Source organism: Myripristis murdjan, chromosome 6 (genome assembly GCF_902150065.1).
Source record: "Myripristis murdjan chromosome 6, fMyrMur1.1, whole genome shotgun sequence".
Lineage (NCBI taxonomy): Eukaryota > Metazoa > Chordata > Actinopteri > Holocentriformes > Holocentridae > Myripristis > Myripristis murdjan.
The window spans coordinates 25809473-25832684 of NC_043985.1; the positions used below are offsets into that span (position 1 = coordinate 25809473).

At 45.3% G+C, this 23212-nt stretch overlaps 2 protein-coding genes across 2 annotated transcripts in view; one reads left to right on the forward strand and one right to left on the reverse strand.

Annotated features, from left to right (window-relative positions):
• Positions 1-13648, forward strand: part of brsk2a (BR serine/threonine kinase 2a) — a 192266-nt gene extending 178618 nt beyond the window's left edge. The window contains 8 exon segments of the mRNA XM_030054053.1: positions 1984-2044; positions 4214-4318; positions 4320-4422; positions 4602-4650; positions 5908-6031; positions 7280-7460; positions 8268-8357; positions 12520-13648. Coding sequence (XP_029909913.1) covers positions 1984-2044; positions 4214-4318; positions 4320-4422; positions 4602-4650; positions 5908-6031; positions 7280-7460; positions 8268-8357; positions 12520-12692 — 886 coding nt within the window. The 3' untranslated portion in view covers positions 12693-13648.
• Positions 13649-16103: 2455 nt separating this feature from the next.
• The window catches only part of abtb2b (ankyrin repeat and BTB (POZ) domain containing 2b), a 56285-nt gene continuing 49176 nt past the window's right edge, over positions 16104-23212 (reverse strand). The window contains exons 7-17 of the mRNA XM_030053972.1: positions 22785-22886; positions 22424-22520; positions 21372-21507; positions 20528-20805; positions 19821-19999; positions 19607-19712; positions 18635-18737; positions 18425-18512; positions 18214-18282; positions 17548-17661; positions 16104-17122 (exon numbers count right to left, since the gene is read on the reverse strand). Of these exons, the coding sequence (XP_029909832.1) occupies positions 16889-17122; positions 17548-17661; positions 18214-18282; positions 18425-18512; positions 18635-18737; positions 19607-19712; positions 19821-19999; positions 20528-20805; positions 21372-21507; positions 22424-22520; positions 22785-22886 (1506 nt within the window). The 3' untranslated portion in view covers positions 16104-16888. The remainder of the gene's footprint in view (positions 17123-17547; positions 17662-18213; positions 18283-18424; positions 18513-18634; positions 18738-19606; positions 19713-19820; positions 20000-20527; positions 20806-21371; positions 21508-22423; positions 22521-22784; positions 22887-23212) is intronic.

Genomic DNA, 23212 nt, shown 5'->3' on the forward strand with positions numbered 1-23212 from the left:
GAATGGCTATCTGGCTCCAGCGTGTCCTTTCCTGCTTAATCTCCTAGAATGGCCTCTTTATTTCCATTTGATAGATGACAAATGATTGGTTAGCCGGTGTGCCTCTCACTATAAATAAAACACTCGTCAACAATAATTCACCGTCCTTCCGAGCGGCGCCGAGCCTCTGACAGCCCATTACTGTACGGCATAACCATCTGTAACATTAGCTTTATAGAACTCCTGGTCCAACACGAACAGATGCAGAGTGCCTCGAACAATATGCTTGTAATGGCCCGAGGACACTGCGTTTTGGCCATGTTTAAAGAGAAAGCGCATTTTGGCTGTGCGTGCGTAGCCACCGCGGTGAGCGACTGCGGGCATCTCTCAGTGGACCATCGCAATGTAAATGACTGCAACTGTCTGGTCAGCTGCTCTCTGAAATGAGGGATCCGAGCCAGCGAGGTCTCAACAACTCCTACTCTTGGACACGAGCGTGCGCACAGCAAATAGACACATATACAAGGCAGGGAGAGAGAGAGGGAGAAATACAAAAATAGTGAAAGTGTGGGTGTTTCTATTTTTTTCTTCACTCTCATGATAGCTGTTAGGGCCGCTTCACTTCTGTTCTATTTTAGTCTGCAGCGTTCTGCGTATGTGCGTGAGTGTGTGTGAGAGAGAAAGTTTGAATGTGTGCCTCTCAAATTAGGATCCTGCTGTAGTATCAGTTTGCGGTTCAGGTCATTTCATTGTGAATGAAAGGATCGGGGCGGGTGCAGACGGCAGAGGCCCAAAGCAGAGGCTCCATTATTAGAAGCTGGCCGTGACGCCAAAACAACCATCACATCCTGCTGTAACTGTTGTCGTCGGAGCTATTTTTTTTTATTTATTTATTTATTTTTTTTGTCCATGTATGGATGTCTCCCTGTGTGCTGATATGGTCCTCGAGGACTGCTGCCGTGTCAGGAATGAGCATCAGTCTCCATTCCTGCATCCCTCGATACGCTCCTTCAGCCCTCCCTCACATTTCTGCAGAGGTCACACGGACTCGGGCTGAGGTCTTCCCCTACAACCGGGCAAGCCGAGCGACATTAAACAACACCTTTTTTGCCCTTTGCCCCCTCTGTCTGTGTGGTAGCTCTCATATCTTTTAATAGAAAGACAACAGTTCTGTAGGCTTGGCCATATGTTAACAAACACATGTTTGGTGCAACAAAGAGACAAAGAGAGGCCGAGAGGGAGGGGGGTAATAATAGATTGAATGACAAAGAGGAACAGTGTTGTGACAGTAAGTGAGCAGCTGGTGTTTCCGAGTGTTGACAGGCACTGTTTGTTTTTGTGTGTGTGTGTGTGTGCGCATGTGTGTGTACATTTGCGCGTGTGCACTTGATGGAGACAGATTGTCCTGTGATTGTTCATTTCTGAGCGCGGCTCCGCTCGTAGGGGTTATTGACGCCGTCTGCGGGGGAAAGAAAAACATGACAAATGGCACTCAACCAAATGTCCCACTTCATTTTCCGCCCTCAAGATATTTTCTACTGATCCGGTGAAAAGGGCCCTAAAAAAAAGTCAACATGTTTCATTTATTAGTGAGCAAATAGACGGAGCAAGCGCTTATTTGAATGCTAATCAGTGCAAAGTAGCCTATGGATTTCTGCAGGCAAATTAACATAATTGAAACCCAAAGTTTGAGTTGTAATTGGCTCGAGTCAATGTCTGCTGTCACGCTGTTTTGCACTGTAGGTTTCTGACCTTCCCTGTGTTGAAGGTGCTGTGTTTGCAGGATCCTTTAGAGCCACCCTTGTGTTTTATGCGATGTTGCTATATATGCTGTAGTGCTTTTCTAATCACGCATTCTGCAACGTGTAACCTCCTAGCTCTCACCACTACCTGATTTTAACCCAAACATGTGAACATGTATATACGTCATGATCTCACAAACCACCCCTGCCCCTGTTTGTGTGCGTGTGTGCGTGTGTGCATGGGCGCGTGCGTGTGCCACAGGTCGCGGTCTATTAGTGGAGCCTCCTCTGGCCTCTCTACCAGCCCCCTCAGCAGCCCACGGGTAAGTCACGGCAACCTGCACCCCTCCAAATGCACACACACACACACACACACACACACACACAGCCACATACACTTCTGTCCTCTTGACCCACTTCTCAGGACCCTGGTGTTTTACCTCCAGGCATCCCTCATCCAACCGCTGCTGACTTCATCTTATTGCTGTACCAGTTTATGTCATCAAGTGAAAATAAATGCAATCGCTACAGCTAGATTGTGGGGGCTGCTGACCTTTAACAAAGCACAACAAATACACCATGAGCGCCCGGCGAAAGCAATATCGCTGCATCTCCCTCTGCAAAATGCAATTTTGTTCTGCTTCTCCACTGTATTATTAGTCGGAGATATAGGATCTTTATCAGCTCCTTAAGTTTTAATCCGACATTCAGATCTATCTCTGTATTTTCAGGATCCACTACGATAAGCTGGCTTGCTATTCATATCCGGCGTTAGATTAGGCTTTGCATGTGGCGTTATTGTGTCCGCATAGTTGGGAGAGCTACTGCAGCCCCAGGCAGTCCATACTGATGAGCACACGCAGAGGACATAGCATCACCACATGAAACTTTCTCCTCTCTCAAAGCCCCTTCTCTCTATCCTCTCCGCTTATTATCCCTCTCTCTGTTTTCTGTGGCCTGAGCTCCGTGGAAATCCAGCTCAGGGAATGCTTCAGAAAATCCCACTTTTTTCCTGCTTAGAGCAGGGGGAGCTTGCGGTAAACTTTTTCCAGCTGACTAATTTGAGAAGGCTCGAGATTAGTCGGGATCCTAAGACGAGCTCCTCACGCCACACAGGTTCTCTCAGCCTGATCTGAAAGGGAAATTGATTTCTCAAAGCGACCCAAAGCCTGGATTGTGCTCTCGGCAAGTGATTCCATATGGAGGCGGGGGGAAGCGTTTCCAAGGGCACAAGATCTTGAATAGTTTGGGTGATCTTCTATCATGACCCCCCACAGAGGAGCTTGTTGGGGAAATATTTTATTAGTTTGACATTGGACCTGCAATCTTTTTTTTTTATTCCAGACAGCACAGGTTTCTAACATCAGCAGGCCACCCAGGCCCCATACAGACAGGACATTTCACAGCAGAGATACCATAACATTGCCCCTGTTGTTTTTCACACCTGTCTATCTATGCCTGCTTTGTGCTCGGCTAGCATGCCCTTTATGTTTTATCCAAGTGAAGTCTATCTTTTTTATGTCTCTTTTGTTAACTGGAGTTTTTGTTGTTTGTTTTTTTTCCAAATGTGTGGAATACTTGCTGCTCTTTTATCGTGGTTCTCATCAAGCTTTTATTTTGTTGTCTTGCTGTCTTTTGACTTAACTCACGGAACGGTCTAACTGCATGCCTTTCTTCCTTCTTTTGTTTTGTCTTTCTTTTTTTGCAATGCCTCCTTCTCTCTCTCTTGTGTGTGTGTGTGTGTACACGTCTCACCTGCCTCTGTGTTGCTTGGCTGCCTCCTCTGCTGGCTTTGTGGTTGTGTGTTCCGCCGCACATATTTTGCCTTGCTCTCTGTGCATGTGTGTGTCCCCATGTGTTTGCCTTTGTTTTCATTGCCTCCCTGCCCGTTTCGGCTGTTGGCTGTGTTGTACCGTGTGTCCTCACACTGTGTACCCTAACTCCAGCCTGTCAGAAAGTTCTGTATACCGCCCCAGTCTCCAGACTTGTCGCAGTCCCCCGTCACCAGCCCCTGTGCGTCCCCTGAGCCCATTCCCAATCGCTCTGGCCCCCGTATCTCCACCCCGAATTCGCTCACTCCCAACAGTGAGCCTCTACCGGCATCACTGAACAAAACCCAGACGCTCCCGGCCAAGCCCAAAGTTGCCCCCAAGCCCCTCCAGGTCACACGGTCCAACCCCCTCCCTGACTCCACCCCAGACCCCTTGTCCGTGGCGAAATCGGAGCCCTCGACTCCCTGTCAGCTCTCCTTGCAGCCATCCTCCATCTCTGTGCCGCCCACGCCCACCTCCCCGACCTCCCCGTGCTCCATCACCAGCAACCCCCTCCCGAGCAGCCCCCAGGTACGGCGCCTCCACTTCGGCGCCAAGCCCCAGCTCTCTGTGCCCTTCAGCCCAGCAGTGCCCCTGTCGCCCATCCGGCTGCACCACTTTCACCCCGTGCCACCTTCTTCGGTCACTGACCACCCGCCCAAATCTATCCCCCTCATACAGGTTACCCCTCACCCCTCCCCTCGAGGCAGCCCCCTCCCCACCCCCAAGGGCACCCCCGTGCACACGCCCAAGGAGAGCCCGTCCGGGACCCCCACCCCCACGCCGCCCCCCCAGCCCCTCCATCGGAGGCATGCCCTGGAGGACGCGCCTCAACTCCATCAAGAACAGCTTCCTGGGCTCGCCACGCTTCCACCGCAGGAAACTCCAAGGTACAGCAGCAAGAAACATTACGCTGTAAACTTTATTTTGATAAACAACATGTCATCCTCACAGTAATGTAAAATCTAGCCCCCCCCCCCCACACATACAAAATCATATCACACCCACTACTGTTTCTACTCTTTATGCATTTAACCTTTGTCTGACCCTTGACCTTGCTTCTCCACAGTTCCCACACAAGAAGAGATGTCCAGTCTCACACCAGAGTCTTCCCCAGAGTGAGTGGACGCCGCTCTTTTATAAGTTTCTTCTTACGTATCACATGGATCCGCTGTATGTTCATTCCAACCACATATCCTCTGCTGCATCGCAGTCGGACGGTCAAGCAAGCCCACTCTTGATCGCGTGATGTTTTGGAAAGCCGTACGCCCATGAATGTTTGATTATGTTAGTTCCAGCCTGCTGAGTTCAACTAACCCCAGGTCTGGCCTGGCTTGGAGAGAAGGGCCTCAGGAAGAAGCACTGGGTTGGTTATGAGGCAGGGAAAGCTAGCGTGGATGATGTTACAAAGCTCCCAGGAGTCTGGTAGCTCAAGGCTGGCCTAGATATGCCTGTGAGCTTGGCTGACTGGCTGCTCTGGCCATTTCCACCTGGCTGAGAAGTACATCCTGGCTGGGAAAGGTTGCAGATTTGGATGCAAAAGGCCCTCTGTTCGCTGCAGATGGGCCCGGGACACACAGCGTACACAGTCACATACCAGTCCTAACCAGCCTCGTGCAACCAAACAAAGCTGGCCTGAATGTCTCAGCAGACATCAGCTGGTTTACAGGGCGAGAGACAGAACGATCTGAGTCTGTATTTCTTAGTTCTTTTTGCTGTCGTTGGTGAGTCTTGCAGAATTATCCTGGTAGAATATCAAATGAAATATTAATATGCCATGAATCTGAACAGGAGGCCATGTGACTTGTTAGTGGGTGCAGGTACACCTGGGCCGAGGCCAGCAGAGAATTCATTTTCCTCTTCCCCTTCTGGATCTACAGTTCTGTTCAGAAATTCAGTTTTTTCTCTCTCTCTGTCTCTCTCTCTCATGCACACACACACACACACACACATATACACACTTAACCACACCCGGTGGCACAGAAGGTGAAATGTCAGAAAACATTTCTCCCCTCCACAGTTTTGGCTCATTTCTCTCGGGGCATCCTCCATTTGCTCCTGTTTCCAAGAGCAGATTTGTATCTCTCTCTCTCTCTCTCTCTCTCTCTCTCTCACTCTCTCTGCCTTTTCTTGTGCTTCTCCAGCTTTCTCTCTCTGCATTTCACCCACTCCACATCTTTCTGAATGCTGAATAGCAGCAAAGTCCATCTGCTGATGCACAATCAGCCTCACAATCATACCTCAAAGTGGGGAGAAATGGATAGATTGAGGGATGCATGCAGGGAGAGGAAGGTTCTCTGGTATGCCTGTGCAACAGTGAGCAATGTAAACTTAAAGATGACCGCTCATTTTTTTTCGCTTGTCTCTCCCTACAGACTTGCCAAAAAATCCTGGTTTGGTAATTTCATCAACCTGGAAAAAGAGGAGCAGATCTTCATTGTCATCAAAGACAAGCCGCTCAGCTCCATCAAGGCAGACATTGTTCATGCCTTTCTCTCCGTACGTACGCCTCCGCTCGCAAACTTCATGCCTGTCTTTTTTCCTCCCTTACCTGCTTGTCCCTACCTGCTCCCCTTCCCCCGTTTGCCCACTGTTCTCTTTATATCTGATTATGTGTGCATGCAGCAGTATTGCCCTTGTACCTGCTGCCTGATGCAGGATTTTGCCTAATACAGAAGTGGTGATTGGCTTTGCCGCAGGGCAGCCTCTCTCTGAATGTTTGCTAACATGCTTCTGATTTATGTAGCCATTCAGCAAACTGCTTGTGTTCAGCTCTTCTATTTTCTCTCTGGCTGCAGCTCTCACTTGAGGTCAATAGAAAATCAACACAGAGCACCGATCATTAGCATATAGATGCTTTGCCCCGAATACCTTGTATCGAGCATGTGTGCGTGCACATGTGTGCTGGCGCCTCCGCGTGCAGCTGTGTATTCTGAGATGTATGCAAGAAATAGGAAGGAGAGAGAGAGAATAGGTTGTATCATTGTGTGTGTGTGTGTGTGTGTGTGTGTGTGTAACAGTGTGGATGTACAAGTGTGCACCAGGGCACAGGCAGCATCAAGGTTTTTCACTGAGCACTGCAGCATCTGTAATAACAGACATTCAACAGTGGTAGTTGATATTCAGTGTACATGATTGAACAGAACCTATCCTCACCCCGGTTAGATTTAACAAAGTCCAAGTAAATGCAAACTCTGCCACCGCAGGTCAATGTCAAATCTGTTTCCCCCCCCTTCCTGGAGGTAGCTATTTTCTCCTTTAGGTTATGCGAGCTGGTATTCCAGTCAGGAGATTGGCACCTGAATCAGTGGAATTACACCTCTTAGCACACTCACATTAATGGAATGTCAAACCCTCTCCAGCACTTTGGCGAAACGTGACAATTTCAGAGTTCACCTGTTCAGTGGGCAAACAAATTCATTTTTGGGTGGTAGAGTGCAATGTTCGTCGGATGACTCAAGATTACATTAGCTTAAGTCTCCCCGGCATGCATGGCTACACCCCGAGGCATTAATCCCCTTAGAGTTTCATCTGTGCTCCATAGTATGGAGGGTATTTTAATGATGGTTTATTCACCTTGTCATTTGCAATGTGCGGGAGAAAAATTAAACATCAACGTGCCCTGCGTATAATCCCCTTACACGCCTCTTTTTGCCATCTATTTTTATCCGTATCTCTGTCTCTTTCGCCCCATTCTCCTCTGCTGACTCCTTCGTCTCTCCCGCCGTGGCTCTCCTCCACCTGCAGATCCCCAGCCTGAGCCACAGCGTGATCTCGCAGACGAGTTTTCGGGCGGAGTACAAGTCCACGGCCGGCCCCACCGTCTTCCAGAAGCCGGTCAAATTCCAGGTGGATATCACCTACACGGAGAGCACAGCCGCCACCAAGGAGAACGGCATCTACTCTGTCACCTTCACCCTGCTCTCAGGTGAGGGCAGACACACACACACATGCAGAGTCACAAGCACAAGCGGGGACACATTGGAGCTGAATTGGGTATAATAGCAGGCTGTTTGGAGCCTGCTGGGCTTTTTTGATATCGCTGACCATATACACGGCATGCACTCAGCAGGAGCCCACAGCAGTATTCCTCTCTGGCTTCAATTTATCATCTCCTGCCTTCTCTCGATGCCTCCTCTTCTGTCGCATTTCTCCCCGTCCTCCCTCCCGTCCGCTCCTGTTTCCTCTCTTCTCAGTCCTGCTCTTTGGCCTCATTCATGCTAAGCTGGGTAAATTTGAAAACACACCATTTTTTTTTTCACCACTCTTGGCCCTCCATGCACACTAAACCAGTGTTTTTCAGGGCTTTTTGAAAAAAAAAAAAACATCTCCAAAACATTTAAAATTGAAAATGTTTGTCTGTCATTGTAGTGTGGAAGAAGAAAATAGGTCTTTTTTTTTTTTTTAAAAAATGCTGATGTAGGATTGTCACATAATCCACAGCTGCAAATTGTCATGATTCGTCTTCAAAGTGGAGGTGCGGTTTGCTTGAAGTTGCGTAGGCCTCCTAGGACATAAGACTTAAATCATTTAGGGGCATTCCCGTCGCTTTCATTTTCATGTTTGCATACCCTTTCTCTGCCCTTGATTCATCCATCCGTGTATTCCCTCTGTTCTTTACTGCCTTCCTCCACGCTGTCTTCACATGCAGCCCCCGATGCCGTGTTGATAGCGGCACTTTATCTCCGTCATTAATGTGTTTGTGTGTGTTTTCGCGCGTCTGTGTTTGCATTAGGACCCAGCCGGCGCTTCAAGCGAGTGGTGGAGACGATTCAGAGCCAGTTGTTAAGCACACATGACCAGCCAGGGGTCCAGCAGCTGTCTGGTGAGTAAGACCCTCCCTCAACTCATAACCAACCGCCCACCCAGCCCCCCCCCCCCACTTCCATTTTCCCCGACCTCTCACCACTTCCCCTCACCCATCCAGCCCTCTCAGACACCCCGACCCTCACTGCTGAAGCTGAGCTCAAAACCTTCCTTTCCAACCTGTGCTTGAAATCCCCGAGCCCTCTCTGCTTCCCGAACCAGCCTCCTCTGCATGTTGTCTTGCCTGCACCCTGCACTGCCAAGAAGGGTAGGAGTTGCTCTCAAGCGCCGACTGACTCCAGGTCAGATCTTGTTTTTGTTGCCCTGGCGCCGATGATTTAGAGCAGAGGTAGGGCGAGCTGATTCTTGATCTGCGCTTTGGGGCAACTTCTGCTTCCAAGACTGATCAGCGCGCTGCCTGTCACCATGGCAACACCGGCGCACCACAACACACTCCCACAATGCACTGCACAGCCACACCTCACCTGTCAAGCTCTCCCTCATTCTCCCTTTATCTTTCTCCCTCTCACTTTCTCTCTCTCTTCTCTCAGTCTACAAGTGCAATAAGACCTCTTCCCCTTGTTTTCTAGTCTGTCGTGCCTTTTCCAAAGAAACTGAGTAGATACAGAGCCGATCACCAAGAACACCATTCCTGAAAAAATGACGTCAGAGCGAACAGGTCACCAACCAGAACAAAAGTTGATTACTATCCCACTGTTCACCTTTGAACTCAAAGATGTGATTAGGACCTTGTAGTCCGACCCCTTCTTTCTCATGAGCCGCAGGGTTGATGCAGAGTCCCTGAGACGTGCAAAAATCTATTCTGTCCAACTGTGGCCACATCCTCTCTTTTTTTTTCCCCTCAACACCAAGTCTGGCTGAAGAACAGAAAATGAAGAAAAGAGGACTAGACATCCTCCTCCTCCCCTTCTCCTCTTAGCATGCCTTTCCTTGTGAATCATTTTGCTGGGTTTGTGTGGGTCCTGCTTGCCATCCTCTTGACAACAGCTCCACCTGCTGATCAAAAAGAGAAAGACCACAGTGTCGTTCAGATTGTGAGACTGAAAGAAATATAAATTTTTTTACTAGGAAGCAGCGTGCTGTTTTTGCTTCTACAGCTGCTACAGCTGTAAACTGAAGCTGTTATCAGGATGAGTCTTTTACTCACCAAATGTCATTGCATCTGTACTTCTCTCTTGTGTCACTGTCTCTCTTTCTCTCTCTCACTTTTTTTTTCTTCAAACCCATCTCCCATCCGTAGCTGACTCGGGCTGTCAGGTTCTGGTCCCAAATCTTCAAAGCTTGGTGCTATAACCTTTAGATATGTTATAAAGCTCAGCTGTCTCTTTGTGATGTCGCTTATATGCAGAATCACTGCCAGTGTTACTCATAAAAGATTATGCATCATGGGCAGTCATACTCCACAAATTTGCGTCAGCTTGTGAGCAATTTCACTATCAGCAGTCGTGACAGCTGTTATGACATTTAACAGTCTGTTATCATAGCTGTGCCTCAGTACGTTTACTCCTTATGTCTGATTCGTTTAATGTAGAGCTAATTGACTGGCTTAGGCGTGCAAAGGGTAGATGACTTTAATAGTAAAATTAGAATAAATTAGATTAGATGAAAATTTAATGATCCCTGTGGGTCGTTGTTGCAACTGTGGAGAGAAGGATTCAGATAAGAATAGAACAAATACCGAGTATTGAAGATAATTCAGTAAGGAATTACAACAATAGAACATACTTAGAATATTACAGAAGATAAATAATTAAAAGTTTCCCATATGCTGCTATATCTGCCTTCCATCAGAGTTCAAAGAGTTAGTATGAAAACATAAGTAGCAGTTGTAGCACCAAGGTTAATTAACTGTGGGTAGCTGTGAACTACTATAGTGGTCAAAGTAACATTATCTTGAGTTTTTAAATGAAATTTATTTCTTTTCAGTATAATCAAAGCCTGTAATACTTACCTTACAACAGGCCAGTTTGTGTTGAAAGCATTGTTAAATTAAAACCTGGATTCCTACCCTCTCCCCGCTTTCCCTGTGGCCTCCTAATGCACCTTTGGTGCTACCTGACCACAGGGCTTTTGAAAAAAGCCATTGGCGATAATTAAGAATAGACACGGCTTTGCATACCAATGGGTGGCAAACAAAGGACTTCATCAAGTCTGGTCATTATGTCTCCTAATCACCAATAACAGCAGCATACCTGGGAGAGCTTAAGAAGACAATGGAGAGGTAGAGAAATGTAAGGGGGTTTAGAGGAGGTAGAGGAGAGAGGAGACAAGGTTGGGAGGAGAACAAGAATCATTCACAGAGAGGACAGTGGCCTTACACTGCTTCTCTAACAAGCAAGATAAGTTTTATGGCTACCCTGTCATTACTCAGAATTTACTGATTTGGTTTTTATGAAGATACTACACGTTGAACACATTTCACAGATGAAAGAAGGAGTGAACATCAGGGAGAAATTTGTTGCAACTCTTATACAGCTGGACAATGGGAGATATATTGATATATATAAGCACATGTATGCAAAGGGATGCACATGCACACATGCATTCACTCGTTCATACTCTCCGCCCTGGTCTCCAGGCAGTTTTCAGGCTGGCAGTGCATACTTATTTCCAGGCAGTGTTGGAATAGAGACTATTGTAAGCAAAAAAAAAAAAAAAGCCATAAAACAGATTTTGATAGAATCATTATCTGACAGCCTTTAAAAAAGTGCTGATACACTCAAAATGTGTATCTGTGCACCACCCCTGTCTGTTGTCACTGATGTTGTCACTGTTCATTTGTTGGCCCGCTGGACTCGACCCTACGAATGGCTGTTCTCCCAAGTATTTAGAACCAGCACTTTTTGTGACAGATAGTTCCCAGAGATGTGCTGTGTGTGGACCATTAACAAAAAGAACATTGACTTTTTATTTGCTCCATTTCTCTTGTTTGGTGTCCTTACTGCCTGCTAGCAGCAGCGGGGCCATTAGGGCCCCATAGAAAAAAAATGTGTGTTTAGCTGAAGATCATTTGCATGCATACTGTATGTGCATGCGGAGATGTACAACCTCGCACATAAAAACAAACACACACAGAGTGAGAGTGCTTAGTAGCAGTTAGGGAGTTTAGCATATCCACCTGTTATTGCAGTTTATCACAGATTTGATTTTGTTGTGGTGAAATCATAAAGACAGGGACAGGGAAGAATCGATCTTCGCTCAGCTGAAAGTGGCAGAATGACGATGCAGTCTCCTGTACAGTGATGTATTTTTGCAAACTTTTATTCTTAGCTGAAGTCAAGAGTAGACACATGTTGATCAAAGGTTGTCTCTTTGCTCCAGACAGACTAAATCCAAAGACTACTGTCACACAGGCAGTACAATTAGTGCTGCTGTACACGGGGCAGAAACCAGCCTCCATCATCTGAGCTTCGCCAAGGTTCAAGTTGCCTTTCAGTGTCAATCAGTTTTGCAAAAACTCCTGATGGTTAGGTTTGGCAAAGTGGCGGTCGGGACACTGATCCTTTATCAGTCTTGAAGGGCAACATTATCTCAAAGCTCCAAGCTTTCTCATCATCCTCCGTCCACCATCTGTCCTGCTTCTGGCTGGCCAGACCTGCTTGAGCACCAAACCATACTGATGACACATCCTGCTTCATCTTTCTACATTACACTGTTTACATATAAAAAAAAAACACTATTTTATTGTCACTAAAGGTTTATTACTGTAATGCAGATCCTTTTACCTTCACCACGTCACTTGTGAGCACAAATGAAACTTTTACACTGTAGAGTATGATTAATGCTTTTACTCAACCCCACTAATGGCTCTAATAGCTAGTTGTAGATTGAATGACTAATAGTCATATCCATCTGCAGAGGCATATGCATGGTTTATGGGAGCTCACACATTACATAGTCCTGATGTGGCCGTTCCAGCAGCTCTCATCCTCACCTGTCTGTCTCTCTTCCTCCTCCCTCTCGCCTCCGCCTTGCTCTGTCTATCTGTAGCTGCGTCTCCCTCCTGTGAAACCCCACTGTTCATTTGTTTGTTTGTTCTCTCTCTCTCTCTCTCCTTTTCTTCTTTCTTTTCCCCTTTTTTTGTCTTCTTTTCTTCCCGTCTGTGTACCTAGGCAGCCCATTGAGTAACTTCTTTGACGTAATTAAACAACTTTTTTCAGACGAGAAGAACGGACAGGTGCCCTACCCCTCTGGCACGCCCTCCAAGCACTGCCCCTCGCCCATGCACGTCCGGAGGCACGAGCCAGAAACTAATGACACCAAATGCCCTGCTGTGGGCAGAGACAGAGCCAAGTTGTCGGTGGCATCTGTGGGGACACAGGAGGAGTCTTAGACAAACTGTAGTTGAGCCAACGCTAAAACCCATCCCAGTATCGCTATTTGCCACAGAGAGAATATTCTACCTTGTACATAGCTAGATGTACATAATCATCTATGGACATTTTTTTGTATAAAAATGACTTTATATAGATAGAAATATATTAAGAGAATAAAAGTGATATTTTACAAACAGCATACTGCACCCACACGCACACCAACACAATAAACACTAACTCCTCCCCTCCTCCACTCTCCCCCTGTCATCACCGCCATCATCACCACCCTCTGTCCTACCCATTTCAGCTCCAGTGGCCCTTTGCTCTGTTTTTGCTCCCTTGCTGCTAACCTGTGTGATGACCTGACTTGTTTCTGATACCAGGAATTATCCAGAAAACCTATTAAGCCCCTCCTCCTGCTCCCCGCTCCGTTCGCCCTCCCTCGACCACCCCACCCCACCCCCCACAAAGCGCGCCGAGAGACGGACATTTGTTGACGGAGGACTGCTTTTAGAGGTGCGCAGGGGGGGCCGGGGGGGTTACCATGGAAACAGACCCTTCATGCCGACTTCTACCTTCACCTCCCTCTGCGCCCCTTCTCCACCTCTGGCAGCCATCAGTAGAAGTAGAAGAAAATACCTTTAGTGTTCCTCGTTTTAAACATACACGCACATGCACATCACATACGTTCACACACACATGCACACACACATTCACACACGCATACACGTGCTCATACACTAACAACAATAATGCACAGTCTCCGAGCTAACCTACCCTTCCCTCTTTTCTCACTTGAGCGTTCAGTAATTACAAACAACTGTCATATAAGCTACACAAACAGTACACACATAGGACATGCTCATGCATACATGCACAAGTACAGTATGTACAGATAAACTCTGGGATGATTCAACAAGAACAAGGACAAACAAATGAAAAAAAAAAAAAAAAAAAAAGACACAGTGACACATCAAGATACACTGACTGATCCAGAGGAGGAGAGAAGGGGGGAGGAGTTTTGTGGATAGCCCAAACAGCCGACGTGGACGCTTGCTGGATTGTATTGTTTGCTTTTTAATGTACTTTCTTTGTGAAGAACTGGGTTTAAAATACTAACTGACTTTATTAGACTCAATACTATTGCTGCAAATGGACTGGAATTGTGATTTCAGAGAGGACAGGTGTGTGAGCAGAACAGGGTGTGGGGGAAATGATATGATAGTATTTGGGTTGGGGGGGGGGGGGTCGCGGGTGGGTATGTGGGTATTTAAAATGAATGATCTATTCTGTTGTACAGACTGATATCATTTCTTATGTAAAAAAAAAAATGAAATGTCTAGTTGTGACACTATGTTTAGATACCATAGGGCCGGGGTGGAACACCTGCGCCTGCCACATGCTGTTATTTTCAATTCTTTCCTGTATTTTTGTTACATGATCATTTATGACTTTGTTTGATTTACCTAATGATCCGAACATTCCTGTTTGTCATCCTGTTATCTGCAGCACTTTGTCATTGGTTTGCCATTTATACCTCCCTCTTAGTCTCAATTACCAGCAGTAGGAGTCAGAGGAGCAAAACAAACAAACAAACAAACAAACAAACAAAAAAAAGTGTTACATGCAACTGTGGATATTTTTGTATTTTATTTTTCCTTATTTATTCATGTTTGTTCATCTCACTGTTTGATTTCCTAATTTATTATAACTTGGCTATTTATATGAAAGAAGCTGTTAGGTCAGTTGAATGTTATTTATTACCCTCTTGTGTGTTCGTAAATGGGGCAACATTTGAAGAAAATCTTTCTTTTTTTGTCTGATTTTAACAGAATTATGTGACAAGTTGCAAATTCTCTCTTCCCTGACCTTTCTGAGAGGGAAAGAGAACTTGTGGTATCTGTTGAAAAAAATAATGATTTACCAGTAATTTAAGAATGTAGACTTAGCCTCTTTTTGGAGAGGGAATATGCTCTTCTATTGATATTTGTCAGTTTCATATCATTGTGCGTGTAGGCCAGGCCTGAGGAGAAGGACGCCACAGATCCTGATCCACTTCTTCTCTTTGTAAATAGACAGACAAACCATGGGGGTTGATCGTCTTCTCAACCATGCTGGGGATTCCTGCTCTATGCTTTTAGCTTGTATTGCTGTGTGCATGTCAAACATGAGCTTTTCTTTGCATGGCTTTAGTGTTAATGTTCCATGACAAACTCACTCCTTCTCTCAGCCTTCATCACCTCTCTCTCCACAAAACTTCCTTCTTATGTTCAAATCCCCCCCCAACTCCTCTCTTTCTCTTTCTTTTCACCCTCTCTGCTTTTATTTATGCCCTTCTTTTTTTCTTTTCTTTTTTTTCCTTGTCTCCTTGCTCCCGCTGCCCTTTCCCCTCCTCCTCCTCCTCTTATCTTGTGCACAAAGTTTCAAATGATGCTTCCTCTACTCTGTACCACTCTCTGGAAAGCTCAGAGGTCTGAGCTCTCTCTGCCTTTAGGTGGAAGAGGCACAGGGAGGGGGATATCAGTACTACAAACACAAAGCAATACCCTATTGTTCATCCTCCTATCTATTTTCTACAATGGGAAGCTAGCAACACTAAGGACATCCGATGATTCTGAGGCCAAAAGCGGCCTTTTTACAGAGCAGGAACAAAAACGACTGATGTAATCCCCATATAACATAACTGTGAGCATCTTCCGTGCTGAAACAAATAAACTCATTCAGTTATGGTGTGTGTGTTTTTTCCTTGTTGTGCCTGTATATGTGTGGGTGAGCTCTGTAATTATTTTATCAGACATCAGTGCCAGATGAGAATAGTTAATCATGTTTTTGGTGTGAATGAGTGCCACAGTGTATTTGTTGATTAGTGTGATAGTCTGTGTCTTCTTGAAAACGTACCTGATATTATCATAACTGTCCTCCACCATGCTCTTTTTAATAACGTCTAAGAATTTTTTTTTTTAATGTATTTATTTAGTTAGTTTTTTTTTCCCAAATGCTATTTGACAGGTGTGTGCACATGCAAGAGTTACTTGTTTTCCTGGATCTCAGGTAAGTCTACACCAACCTCAGCCAACAGGTGGCACTACATGTTTTGGCGTAATCCCAAAACATTTTGTGCCAACAAAACTGACAAGGGGACACCCTCTGCGTTTACCAGGCTTTGACCTTTATTACAATATTCAGCACTGAAACAGACTTCATGTAGTCTAAAATCCCATGTCGGATTTTTGCTATTGTACCTTTGCAGAAGCATTTAACCTCGGCATATATATAAGCTTAATTAACTGTTAGAGTGTACATGACCTGGAAAAACGACAGCTACACAAAAGCTTTATAAACAATAATATTAATAATTTGCTTGGATTAAAAACACAATAAAACGGGAACACCCTGTTAAATACTCTCACATCTTTTTTTCTCTTTAAATAGAAAATGTCCATCCCACTCTTTGCTAAGTATTCTGTTTTTACTGTTATACTTTTTTTTTTCTTCCAAAAACAGAAAATAAAACAAAACAGTTACATAAAAACAAGGTACATTTGTTAATCCAAAGCTTACGTAAATCCTAGGCTCCATGCCCGCCTCCTCTCTTCCAGTACCCAACATGACTCTGACCGGGACAAAGTCAAAAGTCTGTCATGACTGCCTCACTTGATTCTTTAATCGATGCTTGAACCTCCCACTGCTATCCAGAGCTTCCACCAGAATCAAGGGGGTACAGATAGCCCGATTCCTCCCAGACAGCAGCCAACTGTCATGTCATGTTTTGTCCATTAGGGGGCAGCAGTGTCCTACGATTCACAGAGTTCTACCTGCCGCATCCATCTGTTGCTTCTTTCTCCATTCAAGCTTCCAGAGCCTTGGAGAAACGCATCACGTCACGTCCAGTCTTCGACCTCACAGACAAACTGTCCACGGCAATAAGTGTTGAGATGGAGTGCTCAGGCACCTAATGTAAAACTCAGGCTTGTGAATGGAGCATAGTCCAGTTGGTGGCAGACACCATTTGGTCTGGGCCCAGTACAGTGTCCAAAACAGAAGTTGCCCCTTCTCACAGATGTAAGATCAGATGTTTTTTTTCTGCAGCAATCTGTCCATTAAGCAACTTTAAAAGATCTGATCCTCTATCCGTGGCAAGCCGAAACTTCTGCTCCTGTCACGTCCTTCCACTCATTTCTGTCTTTTCTCCTCAGCATCTCCCGCGCCCTCCTCAAACTCGGGAGGTGACGTGGAGAGAGCGTAGTCGTTGAGCCAGCGTGGCCTCCAGCTCCTCCAGAGGTGAGTCTCCCCGGACGTGAGCCAGAGTAGAGGTGGAGTTGGCCCCTGGTCGGGCCCCGGAGGGACCCAGCAGCAGACTCCTGAAGCCCTCTCTCTCCAGCAGTGCAGGCATCTGCTGCAGGAAGTAACCTTCACAGAATGAGCTCAGCTCCATCGAACCATGAGCCTGCAACAGAAGAGGAAGATATAATGGTGGTGTATTGGTTATCTTTGGTGATATGGTGTTGATAATATATTCAGTTATACTGATAAGAACAGACTTGCTTGCTTGATTTAACTAACCTTATCAGTTACTATCAAAATACAGCACCACAAATATATTTGGAATGTATATTCCTGTGTGCAGTTGCTGGAATTTTCTTTTTGACACATAACTATAAGTATTTCAAATGCAACCTTGAATAAATTATATTTTTTGAAGCATGTATGCATTTTTCATATATTAACATGACCTTCACCTCAGAGGAATACTCGACTATGTCACAAAATATGCTTCATTTGTATGCATGGTGTGTATAAATAGATATCAGTAAAGGAACATTCAGGGTTGGAGAGAGCATACATGTTTGTCTGTGCATGTGTTCATGTTACCTTGGCTGTCTTGTAGATGCTCACTGCATTGTCAAGGTTAATGTGCTGAGAGCATCTGAGTTCACAGTGCCTCTGTAGCGCCCCCAACTGGAACAGACTGGCAGCTGACAACAACTGCAAGAGCCAACAACACCAACATTAACACTTGAGTCCTACCATATGACTTTTATCACCATCAGTAAGAGTCACAGCACGGATATATAGATTTAAATAAAGCATCTGCAGCGCATGAATTTCAATCAAAGTTGCCTTGCTGTGAGCGGAAGAGATGCTGTAAAAAAATGCTGCGCTGATGCAGATGGAGACGCTATAAGCTTACAAGCTTGTACAAGGCATTCTCCCAGTCGTTAGATTCTGATCCAAACCACACATTTTGCAGCTGCAGCAACCTTTGAAGTTTCATCTAATCTGATGTTTTTCTACAGTCAGTGATACAAATCTGAAAATAACTTATCTGTTTTGTGTTTTTGTTGACCTGCCATGGAGTTTGTTCTGTCAGCTTTTACATGTTACGCTGATTGCTTTATCAACAGATTCTGACTTGGCAAGAGATAATTTTCCAGTGCTGACGGGTGTAGAAAAAGACTGCTAACTCTGATAGGAAGTTAAATGTACACTTCATGTACTGTGATGTGTTGTGTGTAGGTATCTTGTCACTGCTCTTACCTCTAGCAGGTCAGGCACTTTGTTCGTCAGTGACTCTGTTCCTCCGCAGTACAGGTAGGACATCATCATCTGGAGTAAGGTCAAATGTCAAATTTATCACCCAGTCATGACCGCAGACAAATTCAAATGCAAGGTAACTATGGGGTTTCCACCAATCCTGTTTCATAACGTCATACTAGGAAGTTAAAGGAAACAAAGCAGTGCTAAATACCTGAAATACGTTGTACTTGATGTCACTGATCTCAATCTCCTTGTTAGGGTTTCCGTCTAGTCCAGAGGATGCCAACAGAGCCTTGAATCTGATCGAGAAAATCAACATGATCAAATCCATTCCAATATGCTGTGAAAATTATCACTGATTCTGAATAGGTCCTTTTACTTTTTCTGTCATGCATAACCATATTAGTTTTTCTCCACTCACCTGTCAGAGGCCGTGATCAGCAGGACCCTGTGGCCGTAGAATGGTTTTCCCTCCACCAAAAATGTCACATCTGACATTTCCTGATTATTCAGAAAGTGAGGGTCTGTAGGAAAACACATCAACAACTCAGTACAACCTCACTCACAAGTCCATTTTCATTTCAGTTTGGGCATTTAGCCTAAACTGACATAAATGTAGACACAAGCAGGTTTGGTCTTGCATAGACAGGACACATGACAGCTGATGGTCACAACATTGCCCTTAACATCTGCTTCAAGTATAAGCATTACGTTTTTTATGAGTTGATACATCTATAATTATAAAGTACAGTTGTCCCTCGCTAAAACGCGGTTCACCTTTCGCGGCCTCGCAGTTTCGCAGATTTTTTTAGTGCAATTTTGCATGCTTTTTTTTTTTTTTTTTTTTTTTTTTTTTACAGTGCATTGTGTTCTGCGTCCTGATTGGCTAAGGGAGAGCCCGTGCATTACCATTGTAGACCATTGTCAATCAATCTCCGTGCCGTGTCTCCTGTACAGTACAGAATGCGTTCAGCTTGCCAAATTTACATAAATCTTCGATCGCTATAATACTGGACTTATTTTTCTACGAAGGTTTGAACTTTGAGAGTGTTTAAACAAGAGAGAAAAGTGAGAAAATGTTAATGCCATCTGAGAAGAGTGTATAAAGTGTGTAGTGAGGGCTTTTACAGCCTTAAAACATCTATAATAGGCTAATTGTAAAAAATAAAGCTGACTACTTCGCGGATTTCGCCTATTGTGGGTTATTATTAGAGCGTAACTCCCGCGATTAACGAGGGACCACTGTAACCTCCTTTCAACATTTTTGAAAAGCAACCTAAAGATGTGAGCATGGATTCACAGTCCTCCGCTGTTTTAACTGAACTGTCAAAAGAGGAGCTGATACAAATGTATAACAGATGACTGCCATTCCTGCAGTGTAAAGTTGTCCTACCAAGCTGTGCTGAGAGAGTAGCCTTCATCACTGGGATGGCCGGAAGGGGGGCTGGGCCAAAACAGTGGCTGAAAATGGCCGCCAGCTGCTGGGTAATGGCATCGTTCTGAACGTGAATGAAAGAAAGAAGGAAAAAGAACATTAATTCTTCTCAACGAGGCTGCATTTCATGGTGAAGAGGGACACAAACAGACGCAGTGAGGTTTGATCGTACCTTGGTGGTGCGCAGGATGTTGAACATAAGGGGCAGGCCGATGGAGACCAGCTCCTGGCAGTAGTCCTCCTCTCTGATTGTGGTGAACTCTCTGAGGAGGGACAGGGTGACCCCCGCCCTGGACTGCTGCTGAGCGCTGCGCAGAGACTCCAGCCACACATGCAGTTTCCATGGTACCCCTAGTTAGGATGAAGAGACGCATGCTGAAGATTAAGCTAGGCATGTGTGTTAGTGAACAACATCCCCGAAACTACCCGAATGATCCCTCGTGGTTATGTCCCAAATCTGGCTCAACAGTTTGACACGCCATTAGGGGACTGAATTACGTTTGGCTGAGATCATTCAGTCTTCCTCATCTACCCCACAATGCAGCGTGTCTCACACACCCTCTTATTCTGTTCACAAACTCAAAGTCTGGCCTGATGTTGGTGCTAGAGGAGAGGTCATGGGGTTGCTGAAATCAAAAAGATCCTTCCTCTAGGAGTTATGAATTACGCATAACAACAGGTATTGCATTTACAGACAGGATTTGCACTAGCAGTCAGGGTGAATCCCCAATATCCTGAATCTGTCATTTCAGGGATGAAATAAAGATGAAGTAGTTTTTTTTGTCAATTATCCAAGACCGGTTGCTACAGTATCATCACATCTCGAAAGCATCTTTAAAATTCATGCTATGAATTTTTGCTGCAGTGTGTGATAGGTACCCAAGGCTCGCAGCTCCATGGTGACGTCCAGGTACCCGTGCTCAGCGCTGTAGTAGCTGGCCTCTTGCAGAGCCTTCATCCTGGCCTTGCAGAGCCGGGGGATCCCGCCCTCTGGCAGGGGCCCAGGGCCGGAGGACGGGGTGGGGAGGGGGGAGAGAGGGAGGAAAGGGCAGATGCCGACCTCCTCGCCCTCCACCCCCTCAGCTAAGATCTCCTCCAGAGACAGGACATCCTCCTTGACTTGCTGGGGCTGGGTCAGTAGCTTTCTCAGCACGTTCCTACGACAGGAGAGATGGAAGAACAAGGAAGGAAGTGGTGGAGAGGACAGAAGATGTGGAAGTGAAGGAGAAAAGAAAGAAAGAAAGAAAGAGAAGACACATTTAACACACATACCAATATACCCATTTCAGTGACCCTGTGCTCCTCTCTGATTACATTATCTATCAGCCTCACAGTGGAATGTGAAGTGTTGAGTCTACATCCTGTTAACACACACACATACCACTATACCAACACACACACACACACACACAGTGAACAGGTGGAGCGTTTTACGCCGCCAGTTGGTGCTCTGAGACAGATGGACTCTGTATGGAAGGAGGCTGTGACCCAGCCACTCATACTCTCATACTTACATTACGCCGCACGGTACAGGAGATGGACGTCTCCTCAAAGAGGGACAGGCTTCAGGTTAACATGGTTGGCATTATTTTTAAATTACTCTCTCCCTGTCTGCGGTTCAGAGGCAAAACGCAGGCAATTCGTCAGGGCCTTACAGCACCATCTGTTATCAACATGCTGTTTTTTTTTTTTTGTTTTTTTTTCTCAGCACTGTGAGACATACCTGTGTCCATGTGCTGCGGCGTGACTGAAGCAGTTCATATCTTCGTACAGGGATGATGTAAGGGCATTTCCATCGTGTGTCTTCGATAAAGGGTCGGCGCCTCGAGCCAGGAGCAAACTCACCATCTCATAGTTTCCTGGAGGGCACGTATACAGTTCATTATAAACCGATACAGCTCATAAACACGTGTAAATAGCTGCTACAAAGGGAAATTTTTGCCATTAGGAACATTAATTACTATTATTACTGTATGCATATCCAGTTGATACATATTAGCAATCAATGGTCCTTGCCTATATTTGCAGTGCATGCTATTAAACTTGTTTACATTATCACTAGTGTATGTTAATATATCACTACAGCTGTTAATATTCTTTTTTATTACTTTATTACTTCCATTACACTTTGTGCTTTTACTGCTTATATTATATTTTTATGTTTGCTTATTTTTCCTTGTTGTTTTTCCCTTGATCGTTATTACTTTTGCTGCTGTGGCAATGCGATTCCCCAAAGGTTATGAGTGAAATTCCATTTTTTTTTTTTTTTTTTATGTTATTTTACATCTCCAAACATAAGCATGACGCACTTACCAGCTGGCATGTACGTAGAGCATGTGTTTCTTGGAGTGTGTCCCTTTTACTACAGCTATGCGTGGCTTTCAGAGGATCCCACAGAGGAATGCCGCCCAGAGGCTTCTAAACAACCACAGGCAGCTCTCCACTCCCCTCGCCCTCCCTTCATCTCTGTTTTAGCCCCAAAACTCTCTGTCCCTCATTCCTTACTTTGTTTTTTCCCTCATAACTTAATCTATTACTGCTTGGCTGTCTCTCAGAAAGTTACAGTTATTGTGACTGGTAATTGTGAGAATGATTGTTGGCGATTTTAGTGAAAGCTACTGTACTGGCTTTGTTTGTCTTTGTTTGATTCACTCCTCACTGGATTTCTGCCATCATATCTCTGAAATGTATTTACTATAAACATTGCACTTGTTGGAACAAAGGCTTCCTGTAAATGAGACGACTCTACTTTTGTGTGTGTGTGTGTGTGCTCACCTGCCGCTGAAGCCAGCTGTAACGGGGTGTCTGCTGTGCTCTCCTGTCCATTGCGGACCGCCGCGCCCTCCACGTTGGCCCCTGCGTCCAATAGGAGCTGGAGAGACACACATATCTGGGTGACACACGACATCTGCTACACGGTTTTATGTTTGACATACTGTGTTTCAGTTATGGCTCTGACCTCTGACCTCACATTTGTTAGTGTAGTTTGGAAAGGCTCAAAGTTACATCCAGAGCTGGCTACTGCAGAAGAACAAGCTGCAGGATGATTCCCCTGCAGAGGGTGGTGCATTTCTGCCCTGGCTATATCTCGTGTGCTCTGCATGTGTGTGTATAAGTGTGTGTGTTTTTTCCCAACCTGCACCACGGAGATGTGTCCGTGCAGCACAGCGAAGGTGAGGGCCGCCCAGTGTCGACTATCGGGGTGTACAGATGGATGTTTCGGGGAGCAGGGTGGGACCTGGCAACACAGGACACATTATTACCAACCAATAAAAAAATACTCAAACAAATTAATGATCTGTTACTGCCTCTGTGAACTCAGGGAATACATAAAATCAAGCAAGTGAGACAACCCTTTCATGGGGCTTTAAATCATCTGTTATAGCCGGATGTTGAGGTGGGACAAAAACGTGAGAGGGATCGTTTAAAAGCATAAACCAACAGGATATCAGTTTTATTTGATGGGATGGATAAGGGGACATATGTGCATATTTTAAAAGTGTTACTGCTTGAAATTATTCTGATCATCATCATCATTATCATTAGCTACTGCAGTCTGAGGTA